General features: G+C 35.5%; 1 protein-coding gene across 6 annotated transcripts in view; it reads right to left on the reverse strand.

Annotated features, from left to right (window-relative positions):
• Window positions 1–11,263: 11,263 nt before the first annotated feature.
• Window positions 11,264–16,105, reverse strand: part of AGFG1 (ArfGAP with FG repeats 1) — an 81,215-nt gene continuing 76,373 nt past the window's right edge. For 3 of the 6 annotated variants that reach the window (XM_010375608.2, XM_010375613.2, XM_010375612.2), the window contains 3 exons: window positions 14,519–14,677; window positions 12,861–12,952; window positions 11,264–11,954 (listed from right to left, as the gene is read on the reverse strand). In XM_010375608.2, coding sequence (XP_010373910.2) covers window positions 11,895–11,954; window positions 12,861–12,952; window positions 14,519–14,677 — 311 coding nt within the window. In that variant the 3' untranslated portion in view covers window positions 11,264–11,894. The remainder of the gene's footprint in view (window positions 11,955–12,860; window positions 12,953–14,518; window positions 14,678–16,105) is intronic. The other 3 variants (XM_010375611.2, XM_030916280.1, XM_010375610.2) reach the window with 2 other exon arrangements.

Genomic DNA, 16,105 nt, shown 5'->3' on the forward strand with positions numbered 1-16,105 from the left:
ATACAAATCACCTAGGGATTTTGTTAAAATGCAAATTCTGGTTTATTACCCTGGGATGGGGCCTGAGATTCTGCATGATTAACAAGCTTCCAGGTGACTACATCCAGGCTGTAGGTCCTCAGACCACATTTGGAGTAGCAAATGACTTTAATCATCTTTAATGCCTTAGGTGAAATAATATACACTATACAGAATTCCAATCTAATACTACTTCACACTAATTTTAAACACAACTATTATTAACTCTTATACCTTTTTCCATGTTCTTCAAGCCAGAGATCTGCAAAGGAAGTATTTTGTATTAAGTACTTACACCGACACACACACACACACACACACACACACACACACACACACACACACATCCCCACACCCACCATCCTTTAATCAAATGCCCTGAGGAGAAAACCTGTCCAATGTATTTTCAGATACCTGCTTGTCCACCGATACAGCAAAACCCCAATATACAGGCCTCTTTTCTTCTTGCCTCCTTCTCACTCTTCCCCCTTAGTCTTATGTCTACTGCTCCTTCATAAATCTGTATTAGGTCGGATTGAGATGTCTTTACTCTCCCACAGCCCCACTTCCCTGCCCTTGGTGTGGACTTACATATACATCACACCCCTCTTCTAGACGACCAGTTCCTTCAAGGCACTGTGGTGGAGTGGTTCTGCATACCTACTCTCCAGCTGGATTCAAAGCTCAGGTCTGCCACTTACTTTACTTCAGCAAGTAAACTATCATTTCTAAGCCTGTTTTGTCTGGTAAAAAAGAAATCGTACCTACATATAAGACTGTGAAAATTACAGGAAATACTATTTAAAAATCACTTAGCAAAGTAGCACCAAATATAAGACCTACTAAATGGAAGCTACTACGACAATGACATGCAGCATTTAGTGATTTACATGAGCAGTTCTCAAACATCACTGAAGTCAAAATTGTTCTGCATTTTCAAGTATTATTTCTTAATAAGAAAAAAAAAATTTAGTATCTCTGGCCTGCTAGAATTTGCAAGTTTCTCTAACATTTCTTAGTTTAGAATACTAGAAATCTTACCTGGAAGGCCTGGTAATTCCTCTCTTCTCTCCTTATTTGGGAGACCTACCTGTCAGGCCTCTGAGCCCAAGAAGAGCCATCGCATCCCCTGTGACTTGCACGTATACGCCCAGATGGCCTGAAGTAACTGAAGAATCACAAAAGAAGTGCAAATGCCCTGCCTTGCCTTAACCGATGACATTACACCACAAAAGAAGTGAAAATGGCCGGTCCTTGCCTTAAGCGATGATATTATCTTGTGAAACTCCTTTTCCTGGCTCAAAAAGCTCCCTCACTGAGCACCTTGTGACCCCCACTCCTGCCCGCCAGAGAACAACCCCCCTTTGACTGTAATTTTCCTTTACCTACCCAAATCCTATAAAACGGCCCCACCCTTATCTCCCTTCACTGACTCTTTTCGGACTCAGCCTGTCTGCACCCAGGTGAAATAAACAGCCATGTTGCTCACACAAAGCCTGTTTGGTGGTCTCTTCACATGGACACGCATGACACTACCCATATACAGTAAGCAACTAAAATAGAAAGGCTGAAAGAAACAGTACTGTTCTAAAATCACGTGTTCTAAATTTATATTCTTCTCTGGTAACTTTATAGAAATTTAGTCTGAATTGATACTGATAACCGTAAACATTTTAAATGTTTAAAATCCTTCAAGGATTCCAAATAATTTTACTTAGTTCTTTCTTCAAAACATTTATAAACCTTAAAAGTTAATGCAGAAAATAGGGCAAATAATACTTGAATACAGGATGGTTGAGAAACTTGCAGAGCTGGCAGCAACACACACCCCCACACCCCCACACCGCCAATACAGATTCAAGCATATCAAATCCCATGCAAAACACAAAAACAAAACATCCACATTCAGACACATCACAGTGAAACACACCAAAAAAAAAAAAAAAAAAATACAACAGTCATTTCTGTGTGTTTTACATACAGTGTAGGGTGAAGAAACAAGCTTTTAAGTCTGAATAACAACCAGTTCAACCGGAGAATCTGAATAAGTTATCCTTCACTGATTTGTAAAAAAAAATGCTACTAGATGGAAGTTTAGGAGTTATCCAGATTTTTCGATCTCTAGATTACAGATTAAGTTATTCAGCCTAAAAGTTAAATAACATCATTAGCAATAGAAATTCCAGTTTGTGCCTCTGTAATCCCAAAACAATGAGATATAATGAATAAAAATGCAAATTTAGTTAATCCAATGCCTTAAAATAAACTTTTAAGACAATTTACAAATGAGAAAATGCAAGTAGAAAATCACGAAAAAATCAAACTCACCAGTAATCAAAAAAAAAAAAAAAAGAAAGAAAAAGAAAAAAATAATCCCCTGAAATTAGCAGTCATTAAAAAGAACTGGAGTAAAAATGGCCCAAGTGCCCTTTTTGGTATTCCATAAATTAAAACAATCTCTTTAAATAGTAAGTTGAGAAAATGTTAATTCTTACAAGCCAATAGTGTAATTTACAAATAGTTAATTCCAAGACATAATCCAAATGAAAAGTTAAAGTGAGATATTCAATTAACATTATGAAAAATGACAAATGACCATAAAATCTACATTACAGTACAGGAGACATATCAATGTCCTTAAGATGTACACTGTTCACTCAGCAATTCAATTTCTAAGAAAACATGACTCCAAATCATGTGTACGGGTAAAATAAAAATAAAAACAGGTGAAATTCCTAATGCTGAAAATTGGAAATATCAACATCTGTCATGGAGATTATGAGAACTCCATACAATGCAACTTCATTGGAAGAGAATCTGCGTCTATATTTGACACTGAAAGAAAACCATGATATATTGAGGAAAAGGTTACGAAATAGAAAGCATGATATGCCATTCTGTAAGAAGTCTTTATACTTATCCATAAAACACAATCCAGACATACTTATACCTACATAAGATTATAAACTTTTCTCTATTTTCAAATTCCTTACAATAAGTATGTATTTTCACCATCAGAAAAAATAATAAATGAAAATGTATTTTGTTTGGAAGAAAACTGGTATGCAGGAAAAATTCAATATTAATCCATTTATGCCGGAAGCTGCAAAATTCTTTTTGTGAAAAATTAGACCTTGGCAATGACCTTGAGCAGTAGGATATATATAACTCCCACAAGCTTAGCGTTCCAATAATGGAACACTAGGCATAAATGGGTTAAAAATTAACTGGTTATGATTACAACAAAATATTTCACATTGGCAAGAAGCAAATGTGAAAGGAAAAAACCCCAAAGTTGGAACATTTGGTGTAGGAAGGCTGTGAGTAGTCCTTACAGTTTCCAATAGTGCTTGTGAAACAGGTGTTTTTTAAAAAGAATATCCATACTCATTAAAACTGCTAGAATGAGGAGTTTCAAAGTAGGAATACAATATTGACTGGGAAGATTAATTTTAAAGTCAGAATTCTACTCCTGCCACTTAGTAATTAGCTGTGCAATCCAGGCCAAGCGAACACTTGTGTTTTCTTCTGACAAATACTGCCTTAAAAGGTTTTTGTATCCATTAAATGGGATCAATTATATGGGATAAATGGCACAACTTGGTGATTTAAGAATCGTCAAAGTTGCTGACACTTGGCAATTTTTATCTATAAAAACGTTTCATATGTTCAATCTAACAGCTATTATTTTTTAATTATTTTTTTTTGAGACAGAATCTCACTCTTGCTGCCGAGGCTGGAAGTGCAGTGGCGCAATCTCAGCTTACTGCAACCTCCACCTCCCTGGTTCAAGCGATTCTCCTGCCTCAGCCTCCCAAGTAGCTGGGACAACGGGCACCCGCCAACCATGCCTAATTTTTGTATTTTTAATAGAGATGGGGTTTTAACATGTTGGCCAGGCTGGTCTCAAACTCCTGACCTCAGGTGATCCGCCCGCCTCGGCCTCCCAAAGTATTGGGATTACAGGCATGAGCCACTGAGCCCGGTCTAACAGCTATTATTCTGAAATGTTTAATTCCAATTTCCAAAGCATTACTAATTTAAACACATATTCCAAATGGCTGTGGAGAATCTTGTTTTGAAAGAGATCTCATTTTAAAGTTGGAAAAGTGGAATTATCTGAATTTCCCAACCCAAAGCCAGTTAACGGCAGAAAAGAACAGGGGCAATTTGACTCTGGTTATAGTACTTTTCACAGAGCCCCAAATCTGTGAAAAAAATACGAAGAAAAATAATTTGAGTACTTTCTCATTAACGAGGCTAAAACAAACACTAGTTCTCTCCTTCTTGTCCCCCACCCTCGGGTGGTGGAAATACTCACTGATTCTAAGGAAACAAAATTTTCTTCTGTGTTCTGGTGATGGTTAGTGAAAATAATTTAAACAAGATGTACAGAATAACCAAGATGGACTCATAACAAATAATAGTCAGTGACCACTACAGGGAAATAAGATTAGGGATGTGACAAACGCAGTTCAGTATTTACCTTCTAAATTTCAACAGTGGTAAGGTAAGTAAAATCCCATTACAATGTTTTCTTAAAACCAACTTACATCAATGTGTACTCAAGAAAAAAAAAATAAAAATCCACCTTTGAAGAAAAAAATATTGCAAATTAAATAACAAATAGATCCTGATTTTTAAAAAGGAAGACTTTTTAATAAAAAAAAAACAAAAAAATGGCAAAAGTTATTAATTAATGGAAAACAGGTTAAGCTGGAAGTAAATGCATGAGCTGCTTTACAGGAATGCATAATGTGAGTGATGAAAGGAAAAAATATTATTTCAATTTTCCAGATTTGACACTCATTTAAATGAAAGAGGCTATTTCCAAATGGTACACAAATTCAGAAGTCTTTATTTTGAAAAAAATTCTTCCAACAGTATTTCACAATGAACAAGAACTTAACCAAATTTATCTACCATACTAAAGTATTTCAGAAATGAATATTGAAATCAGCCTGTAAGTTTTCATCCAATATTTAAAACCACCTCCTGAACTAAAATTGGTCTTCAAAAATCATGGTGTATTAACATTTTCTAAACATGCCCTGCTGACTAGAAGGTCCTGTTACTCTTTCTTTTGAACTTCTCAGTAAGTTTCCTTGTTCGCTATTCCTAGGATTTAAAGTGCAAAGGTACTGTCTATCAGCTATTAGGACAAGTATTCTTCATTGAAAATAAACTTTTGCAGGAAACAAATCCTGTGCTTGACTAACAGCAAAGACATGTTAAGATATTTCTGGGCTCTAAACCATGAGGAATCAGAATCAGAACTTTCCGAGTAATAACTCACATTTTTTCTAAAGCACAGGAAGCTAATTTTGAATAATGAACAAACGTGGTTGTGCCAAAACAGATTTTGCCATAGTTAATTTCCACTTTCTCTTCTTAAAAATAAGGTATAGTCTAAGCTAATATAGATAAGGAAAGGCACATACCAACAAACCGCAAAACAAAATATAGCCCCAAGCCATGCACTTTATTTAGAGTCATGAGTAGGGACAATGAAAAAATTAAGGTGCACAATCTTTCAATGAACTGACTGCCTTAATCATTTAATTTAAGAGCATAGGATTTTTCATATATCTTCAGAGAGTCAATTAGAGAGATTTTTTTTCTTCTTTAAATGGAAGAATTTCTTAAATGGAAGCACAAGATCATACCTACTACCTACACAGCTGGTGAGCCTCAAAATAGAATGATGTCTACTTTATTAATAAAGTTTCCAGTCAGGCAGAATCAAGAGTAATCTTCACATATGCAAAAGGATATTGTCATTGTAACAATATATTTAGTAGAAAAGTCTATAAACAAATGTTCTCCCAAAGGGACATCCATATAATGGAATCCTGGAGACATTAAAATAATGAGAGCTGGATGTGGCAATATGGAAAGACAACCAAGTTCAATAAGAACCAAGTCACAAAATTGAACATTTAAAATAAGGAAGAACAGGAAGAGGCATATATATAGGGAACCATATATAAAATGAATAACATTTCTGAAAGACTATACAAGAATACAAGAAATTATATACCTCTGGGGTGTGAGAATAAGTCACAGAGGGAGACATACTTTTTGACTTTATGCCCTTTGTGTATACTGCATAATTTTTAGAAATCATAAGCATGTAACATACAAAAAACCTTTAAAGTCTTTAAAAAACCTGATTGTAACCAAAGCATTCTATGAAACATTGACTATATAAGATTAGTTTACAACCCCTTGCTGCCTTTAGTTAATGATCATATAGTCAAAATTAGAAGGCTCCTTGGCATTTGCTTCCTCTGTCTCTCCACTCAAGATTGAGGGAAGATGCTGAGAATTTAGAATTCAAATTTTATGCTCATTGCTTAAATTGTAACTTGGATAACATTTCGAGATTTCAGAGAACCAATAAAAAATTAATCTATGGGCATTTTAATCACCATCTAAAATATTTTATCCAGGATTACTGTATCTTTTTTTTAATAAAAGCTCAAATCACAACACTCTCTTTTCATCAGCCCCTACAGCCCTGTGTTGGACAAGCACAGATTTCAAAAATACACTTAAATATACACTGAATTTTTATCCACTAGAATAAAAGAAGCAGAATGATATGCATTCTTGGCAATAGTCTTCACTGGAAAATACCACTGTCAGCCCAACCTTATACAACTGACTTCAAAATCAGACTAAGATGTGGCATAACAAGAGCCATTTCCTACCTTCACTATATATTCAGGATTTGCCAACTCAAAGGCCTTGAAAAGCATGTGAATGTTTGAGACTAAGAAAAACTGTGAGTGGTAAGCTAGTGGTCACCTTAAGAGCACATGCCCCATTTTAAAAAGTTGGATTCGGAATGCAACATTTTAAAACACTGTGCTGGTCACACAAAATAGAACTGCAGACAGAATTCAGTGTAAGCCTTGAATGTGCAACCCCTATAAGAGCACAATAATTGGACTTTTTAAAACCAAGGTTCACAAAACTTGGGTCTTTGCAGATTAAATACCTCAGTGCCCAGTATATCTCTAAAAATAAACAAGTGTCCAAATGCTTGCCAAATGAATTAACAATATAAAAGCTCTTCAAATACTGGATATAATCATCAAATGACCAACACATTTAATTAATGAGTTGTGAAATTTTATGTCCTTTGCTGTGCTGAAGCTGGTTTGCAAAGGCTTGGGAGAGCCACTGGTTTGCTATCTCTTTCATCAAACTGCATTTAATGACATCAGATTGGCAGGAAAAATCACCATGAAGACAGTATTTATACTACAAATATTAGTAAACACTACAAAACAGGGCCTTTTATCTTTCATGAAAGATGGTTGTTAAACATTCAGCAGCAGCACAACACTGGATTACATCATGGTTATATATTCATTTGTTCACAACCAACCACATGAAAAGTTTAATGTCACCAAGTTTTAAAATATAAAAAGAAAAATTTAACTACTAATGAGGATGAATACAACAGGTTAATTTAATACAAAATTTAATACCACTTTTTAAAAACTAAATTTTAAAAGTGTATAGGCCACAAACTGTATCAATAAAGGTGGAATGCTTTACAAAATCGGAGTCTGTGATACTTCAGGTGAGTCTTCAATTTAAAGCACGTTCCACTAGTTACCATATTAATTTACTTCTAAAGTTAAAAAAAAAAAAAGAATAAACTATACTGATTTCATCAAATTATGAAAGGAATTCAAGTGATTAAAGTTTGTTTTAGATATACAAGATATAGAACATAACTTGTTCAGAATTTCAAAATATTAAGAATGCATTTGTATATAAATGTGACAGCATTTGAATCCAAATCTGTTCCCCAGAGTAAAAGCTGCCACTAGCTTAACCTCTCTATGCTTTGCTTCTTTCATCCTAAAAGTACGGGTCCACTTCAGGGATTGTAAGAGATGAAATATGAAAATCGTTTTGCAAATAACTATCTCATACACACCCCATAATACCACTGCTATTATTACCTTGAAGTAGCGTTAAAAAGTCTGCAATTTCAGTTTTTCTCACTAGCAAACAAACAAAAAAACCCAGGGAGTAGTATGTTTGCCCTACAAGTAAATATTGTTCTAGAAATACACAAAATTAAAGTATAGTGGTTCTCAAAGAGTCTGGAGACCCTTAAGGGCCCCTACAACACTTTCTTTGAAAGGGTGTGAAAGGTCAAACTATTTTCATTGTACTACTGAGACATTATATAGTTTTCATTCTCATGATCTCACAAGTGCACAGTGGAGGAGGGTGTGTATGCTGTGTAATTTTTAATTTAGAATGCAAAAGCAGTATGAAAATTTCACTGCTTTTATTAAGCCAGATTTTTTTAAATGCATAAAATGTAAAACAATGTTCCTGTTCTCATTAGTTTTTGTTCTGGAAAAGTCATTTTTATCAAAAATGTTATTTATGTTAGCAAGTTATTAGTTTATTACTGTTATATTAAAACAAATATGTTTTTAAAATATCTCAGTATTAATTTTAATACAGTAAATTCTCAGAGATATAAGCTACATCACCAAAGCTGTTTGGGGATCTTCATAAGCGTTATGGTCCTGAAACTTAGATGCTCCAGATATGTTGGTACCGTGGTAAAGCAGCAGCCAGGTCACCCTCTCCACGCTGCCAATTGAAGGAACTGTACTTAAGTGGGTGTGTGTGTAGGGGGCAGGGAATCTCACAGGTAAAGCATGAAATGTGCTTTTACAAATTAACAGAAGGAATTATTTTAAGGAAGAAAGTGATAACCAAAACTCTATTTTCACAAAAATAGTAAAATATTCTCTATTTCAAAAAATGAGGAAAAAATGTCTTTACATTATGTCAGAAGATTGCCATCCTGAAAAAAGATCTTTGCTGAACAGGGATACCTGCAGATACCTGAACAGGAAAAACGATCTGACTAAACCAGTAAGCCAGGAAATCTGAAGGTCTTCAGCCTTGTTACCTTCCAGGATTTTTTCTCCTTTTCAGTACTCAACATAATTTTGATGGTCTATATAAAACTAGAATAAATCTGAATGTAAAAGTCTAACGAAAGCTGATTTTCTTTAATAATAAACAGTGAATATCACGAGAAAAACCACTTTAAAGCTACCTCTCTTCTTTTTATTTTTTAGAGATAGGATCTCACTCTATCACCCAGGCTGGTGTGCAGTGGTGTGACCGTAGCTCACTGCAGCCTCCAACTCCTGGGCTCAAGTGATGTTCCCACCTCACCTCCAGGGTAGCTAGGAGTCACAGGCTCTTACACCAACATACCCAAGTTGGGTCTCTTCTTAAACTAAACATTTCTATTTTATAAGCGATAAAGTCAGTAAGAGCTCCCATTTCATTATAAACTTCAATAGTTACCCAGAAAAAGAAATAGTCTTTAAAATTATTTTGATAACAACCATTTAATTTACTACTCAGGTGGAAAGCCTGGTAGGTTATTCGGGTAATGGCCTGTAATTAGGTAGCATAACTTTGTACACATGAATCAACTGGAACCCGATACAATCTAAAACAGAAATTCAAATATATTTTCCCTCAATGAAAAGGGCTGAGGAAGTCCTCCAAAATGTAGAGACATTTCAAGTCTACATCAACACACACCTGGACCTGGGCAGCATTCATTTAATTCTAAAAGAAGAGGCATACCGCTCAGAAAAGGGGCAGAGATTTCCCAGTCATCCTGCTTATTAAAACGGTTCAGATAAACCACACTTTCAGCTAGATGTACACTAGACAGCAATGTTTTAACAAGTCTAAAACACTATACAGGTTTAAAAATACTATAACAACTCATTCATCATTGCAAAAAGGCATTCAACATGAATAAAATGTTTGAGGAAACTGATGTTTACCTCTTTTAATACCAAAGCTTTAAAAAAAGTTTTAATCAATTTAAGATAAAACTTTTAAAATATGTACTACATATCTGTGTATGCAATTTCACCTTTACTTAATTACCTAGAGGCATAATAAAGAACGATCATCAGATGATGTAGTATAGTGATGTCCTCTAGGCCTGCGAGTGGTCCTTACACTAATGGCCTTGGACAGTGTATGCTCCTCAGAGATTTTTTCAGTCTCCTTCCTTTCAAGCCATCCCTTCTAAACTGCCAACAGTCTGGACAAGCAAATAATCAAATTTATTAAAATCTCTCATATAAACAAATGCATAAGCTCTAACACACAGACTTTGTGACTTATATGGGTTGCTCAGAGGCATTTTTTTAAAAAAACGATTCCAAGTTTCTGAGTTGTGTTCGGTTTTCACGAGACTGCCAGATTACCTCTAGATGAAAGAGGCATTACTGTACATAGATACTTAAACAAGTTCATTTGAATATTAACAAAAAATAACTAAAATTATTATCTCTTCCTTTAAAACAAAGTATTCCATCACTTTTTTTTTTTTTTTTTTTTTTTTGAGACGGAGTCTCGCTCTGCCGCCCAGGCTGGAGTGCAGTGGCCGGATCTCAGCTCACTGCAAGCTCCACCTCCTGGGTTTACGCCATTCTCCTGCCTCAGCCTCCCAAGTAGCTGGGACTACAGGCGCCCGCTACGTCGCCCGGCTAGTTTTTTGTATTTTTTAGTAGAGACGGGGTTTCACCGTGTTAGCCAGGATGGTCTCGATCTCCTGACCTCATGATCCGCCCGTCTCAGCCTCCCAAAGTGCTGGGATTACAGGCTTGAGCCACCGCGCCCGGCCCAGTATTCCATCACTTTAAGGTAACACTGAGTTCCAGTTTCTTTCCCCCAAAAAACAAACATAAACAAATATCCTACAGATAGTATCAGTTTGCCCAAAAAAAGAAAGAAAAAAAACTGAGGTGCAATAATGTCACAGTTAATGCATGTCAACTTCCAATACATTCAAAGACAAGATTTTTTTTTTTTTTTAAAAATCAATAGTTAAAATAGGCTTTCTGCAGTCTGAGAATTCAAGATACTTAGAAAAATTTGTAAATACACATACATGCAAATTCTTCATATATACAAATTTCACAAAATTAATAAGCTGCAAAGAAATTAGAAGGATTATGGTAAATCTGACAAGCTACATTTAAATGCTTTACCACTGGCATATTCCTGAATGTAGCAGTCATAGTAGTTTTAATAAATTTTCTACATGGCCTTTTTATAAAAAGTCACTAAGAAGTCTTTTAAGAATTCAAGATGTTCTCAATTCACTACTCATATTTAAGGCCACTTTGGTAAAGGCATTGCAGCAAGAACACAAAAACAATAGCATATTTTATAATATTTATTTTTTTCACCTGCAAACTGTAGCAAAACATGATCAGCTTTATTATGCAGACAGGTATCCCTCTACATTTTAAAAGAATTTAGGCATGTATAAATAGAAGAGCTCTTTAGAAAGGAAAAATTCAAGAATGAATAAAACCTTCCAATTTTGACTCTGTAACTTTCCAGTAGCAATGGTTAAAATGATTTTAGGTCATTCATTCCAAGATATATGACAGCACCTTAAAAGTGGCTGATCTATTTCCCCAGTAACATTTCTCACATAACAATGTGTTAAAGTTACAAATACTGATATGCACAAATAGCTAATTTCTAAGAAAAATATATACAGTACTGCAGCATAATGAATGTGGTATCTGCAATAACTTAATATTAGCCAATTTTAATATACATGATACCGCTACCCTTTTCTGCCAATTCACAGGTTAAAAGGTGTTACTGGAGCCCTCGGTTTTGCACATATTACCTGGTGTTTAATACACAATGCAGGCTTTTTAAAGACTTCTCTTGTGTTTAAAGCTAAGATCAGTGAAACAAGACAACAGTGCAAGAGGTGGAGAGATGTAATGTGACCACATAAAAGTTCGTTCCAGTAAATTGTCTATATAAGGCTATAAGAAAGGATTGGTTGATGAGCTTCCTGTTGGAAATTGTCCTGTTGGTGCACCAGTCTAAAGGAAAACATAAGACAAATAAATAAAGAGACAAAACTGGTGCATGTACAAAATACAAAAACATTAAACTGAACTTAATTTTATTTAATTAGACTTTCTGGTTAAGTATTATTTTTTAAATTATTGGCAACAATATTTGTTATTGGCATTATGCTATATCAAACTACTATGTGTCTTTCATATCCATTATTTCACACAGTTCTTGTAATAGATTCTAAAAAGAACGTTAGAATGGTCTTAGAAAAGCACTTGTGATTCAAACAAAACTTCTGACTCTTAAGGCCTCTTTTTCATGTTCACTAATTCCTAGGGCCTTTCATAAAGTGTTATTTTGACAAGAAAGCAGGTAAGTTTCATATTATAAAATAGTTGATCTACTGTCAATGATTTGCAACTAATTTTTTTTAAAAGGTCAGAAAAGGATCACACATAATGGCTCTGTGTCAATTTGTACAATCTTATGATGTCACTCATATCAATAGAACACCAAATACCATCTAAAAGTATTAATATTCTGCTAATCCTTTTTTTATTTTTTTATTTTTTTTGAGACAGAGTCTCGCTCTGTTGCCCAGGCTGGAGTGCAGTGGTGCAATCTCAGCTCACTGCAAGCTCCACCTCCTGGGTTCATACCATTCTCCTGCCTCAGCCTCCCAAGTAGGTAGGACTACAGGCACCCGCCACTGTGCTCGGCTAATTTTTTGTATTTTTAGTAGAGACAGGGTTTCATCGTGTTAGCCAGGATGGTCTCAATCTCCTGACCTTGTGATCTGCCCGCCTCGGCCTCCCAAAGTGCTACGATTACAGGCGTAAGCCACCATGCCCGGCCTTACATCCTGCTATTCCTTATTTGAAAATAAGATTTAACAACTTATAAAGTACTTAATTTTAAGTTTTGCTTACCATAAAAGGATTACTAGATACTCCAGCAGCTGCAACTTGACCAAAAGGGGTTACCACTGGCTTTGTTTGTCCAAATGCTGCAAAACCTGCACCTTGTTAAAATAGAACCATCAATTACAACCTACATCTTCAAGAAACAATCTGATGCTTATAAAGCCTCATAATAACTTCCAGAGAAATTCCTACCAGAGCAGCAAAAATAAAACGTCAAAGTTAAGTTGTTAGGCCTCAAGCTCTTTCAGATACCAAAGACAAACTTACTGCAGCATGTCTTAAAATAACTTTTTTCTTTTTTTTGAGATAGGATCTCACTCTGCTGCCCAGGCCAGAGTCCAGTGGCACGATCATGGCTCACTGCAGCCTCAACCTCCAGAGCTCAGGTGATCCTTCCACCTCAGTCTCTTGAGTAGCTGGAACTACAGGCACATGCCACCATGCCCAGCTAATTTTTGTATTTTTTGTAGAGACAGGGTTTCACTAGGCTGTCCAGGCTGGTCTTCAATCTCCCGGACTCAAGCGATCCACCTGTGTTGGCCTCCCAAAGTGATGGGATTACAGACGTGAGCCACCACACTCGCCAACAGAACTTTCATTCAGCTCTTTCATTCTAACTTGTCTCAATAACTAAAATTTATAGGATTTTGTTACTAGATGAGCTTGTGACTATTTGGAACAGGCCGTGCAGACAACACAATGATTTCTACGTAAGTATCACAGTATTTGTAGGAAATATTTGTATTACTTAAGGCTCTTCCACAGTCCATATTTCAGAACTTTTTCTTTTTTTGAGACGGAGTTTTGCTCCTTTTGCTCAGGATGGAGTGCAATGGCAGTCTCAGCTCACTGCAACCTCCGCCTCCTGGGTTCAAGCGATTCTCCTGCCTCCTGAATAGCTGGGATTACAGGCATGCACCACCACGCCTGGCTAATTTTGTATTTTTAGTAGAGACGGGGTTTCTCTATGTTGGTCAGGCTAGTCTCGAATTCCCGAGCTCAGATCTGCCTGTCTCGGCCTCCCAAAGTGCTGGGATTACAGGCGTAAGCCACCACGCCTGGCCCATATTTCAGATTTTTAAATAACCACTTACTTTAAAAAAAAAAAAAAAGAAAAAAAGAAAACATGTAGTTGTGATTCAAGAATCCTCAAATCTATGTACTTCAAACTTGAGCAAATGACAGAAATAGGTAAAAATGGTTGAGTTAATCCTCTTGTCTCTTCCTAAAATCAAATAACAAACTCTAACTACAGTATAGTTATCAAATTAGAAAAGTAGTCTATTTCACACACAAAAAGGTACACATTTCTGTGAAGAAAGGAAAAAAAACCCCAACATTCTAGGTCTATAAATTCTCCTTTTAAAATCAACAGGCTTGTAAGACAAATTAATCAGAAAAAGGCAATAGAAATTCTGAGAATGACAGGATACTCTTTACATAGTCACTGATTTCCCATAAATTGTAACCTGCTCACAAAAACTTATAAAATCACTTAGCTTTCTGAGGTTCAAATCACCAAAAGCTTTTATTTTTGTGTAGTAAAACTCAGTAGATAATAGTATAGTATTCTTTAGAAAAGTCTTTCTGCCCAAGCACACAACATTATGATATAAAAAGGATACATATAATGAACTTACAGCTCGCCAAATGTTAGATCTTACCATTGGGCTGTTGAGAAAAAGCTGTCTGTTGAGGGAAAGCTGCTTGGGCTGGAAAGGCAGGCTGCTGGAAGCTGCCACTAAAGCTGGTGGGAAGACTGTAGGGAGCAGGAGTGCCGAATCCTGTGGGCATGCTCATGGATGCAGTGCCAAAGGTTGCCGCTGACAGAAGAGAAGGGCTGATCAGTTACATACAACAGGACATATTCAGTTTCTCACAACATTGTAAAAAAGACATCATTCACCTTGAAAAATACTAAGATGTACATTAAAGGCAGGGTTAATTCCAAAATTCCAACAAAGTTAACAACGAGTTTTAGCACTACACAGTTTAACATAACCTGTAGAAATTTTATTCTTCTAAAACACAATGACCAGAATGAAACTACCAAAGCTGTTGTTTGAAATCCCAAGAAAATTTCTCAAATTATAAATTCAAGTCTAAACAGTAGTCTGTTTTTTAAAGATTATGCAATTAATATGTAAACTAGTATACATTTTTGTTCTTAGTTTTGTTTTGCTATATGCAGTAAAATAACAGCCAAAATTTTATCTACTGAAGTATCTGCCATAAAGTAATATGTGTTCCCGGAAAAAAGTTTTTAAACCGCTGAAAAATAGTTCACTAAAAAGAACAGGACTTATAGGACAAACAGGGTTAGTTAGAGGCAGACCACTCAGAACCTATGCAGCTTTGTAACTACAGCCAGAGAAGGAGAGATATTCTCTTAACAACACTAACGCAATTAAGAGGACATGTTCCTATTAAATCAATTCCATATATATATACTCACACACATGGATTCCCACCCACTTCTGGAAGGTAAATGAAGACAGCTTTGGAAGACTGAAGGAAGGTTAGGGCAACTGAGCTATCGAAATTAGTGTGAAATCCGCAAAGATTAGAAATGAAATAAGCATTCTTAGAAAGAATGCAGAATAAATGGCCATAGTATTCACTACTACTGTATTCTTCCTTGGCTTGCCATGCCTAGCTGGTATTACTTGGTGGACAGAGTATTATCACGTTGGGGAAATGTGTGTGAACACCTGCTACATATGTGGAATGCTGCTATCATTTCCCTACTTACTATTCACTTACAGTATGTTATTTATTACTAGTGAATATTACAAACAGAATCTCCAACTATGTGTTCTAGGAAGGGTCTCAGTAAAATAAGAGCCAATAATGTTGCTTTAAATATAGACTACCAGTAATTACATAATGAAATATTCTAAGGATGATGCAATGAAAATACCATGAAAATTCACGAAATTTCCTGATTTTAAAAATTTACCAATTTGTTCATTGATTTAAGGCACAGAAATTAAACACTAAAAAATGTTACATGGAATGTCTTTTATTTTTAAAAAGCTGAAAATCAAGTTACAGATGTTGCCCAAAGTAATCCCTGTAGTTGTAATGTTTGTAACAATGCAATTCTGCTCAATGAACCTAATTAGAATATTAAAAAACTACTTTTTTATTATTGATGTGAAAAAAAGGAAAAACAGGCCATTGGGAAGCAGGTGAATTAAATAATAATAAGCACACTGCAAGGGTAATGGGAGGGCTTCATAACAGACAAC

Source organism: Rhinopithecus roxellana, chromosome 14 (assembly GCF_007565055.1).
Source record: "Rhinopithecus roxellana isolate Shanxi Qingling chromosome 14, ASM756505v1, whole genome shotgun sequence".
NCBI lineage: Eukaryota > Metazoa > Chordata > Mammalia > Primates > Cercopithecidae > Rhinopithecus > Rhinopithecus roxellana.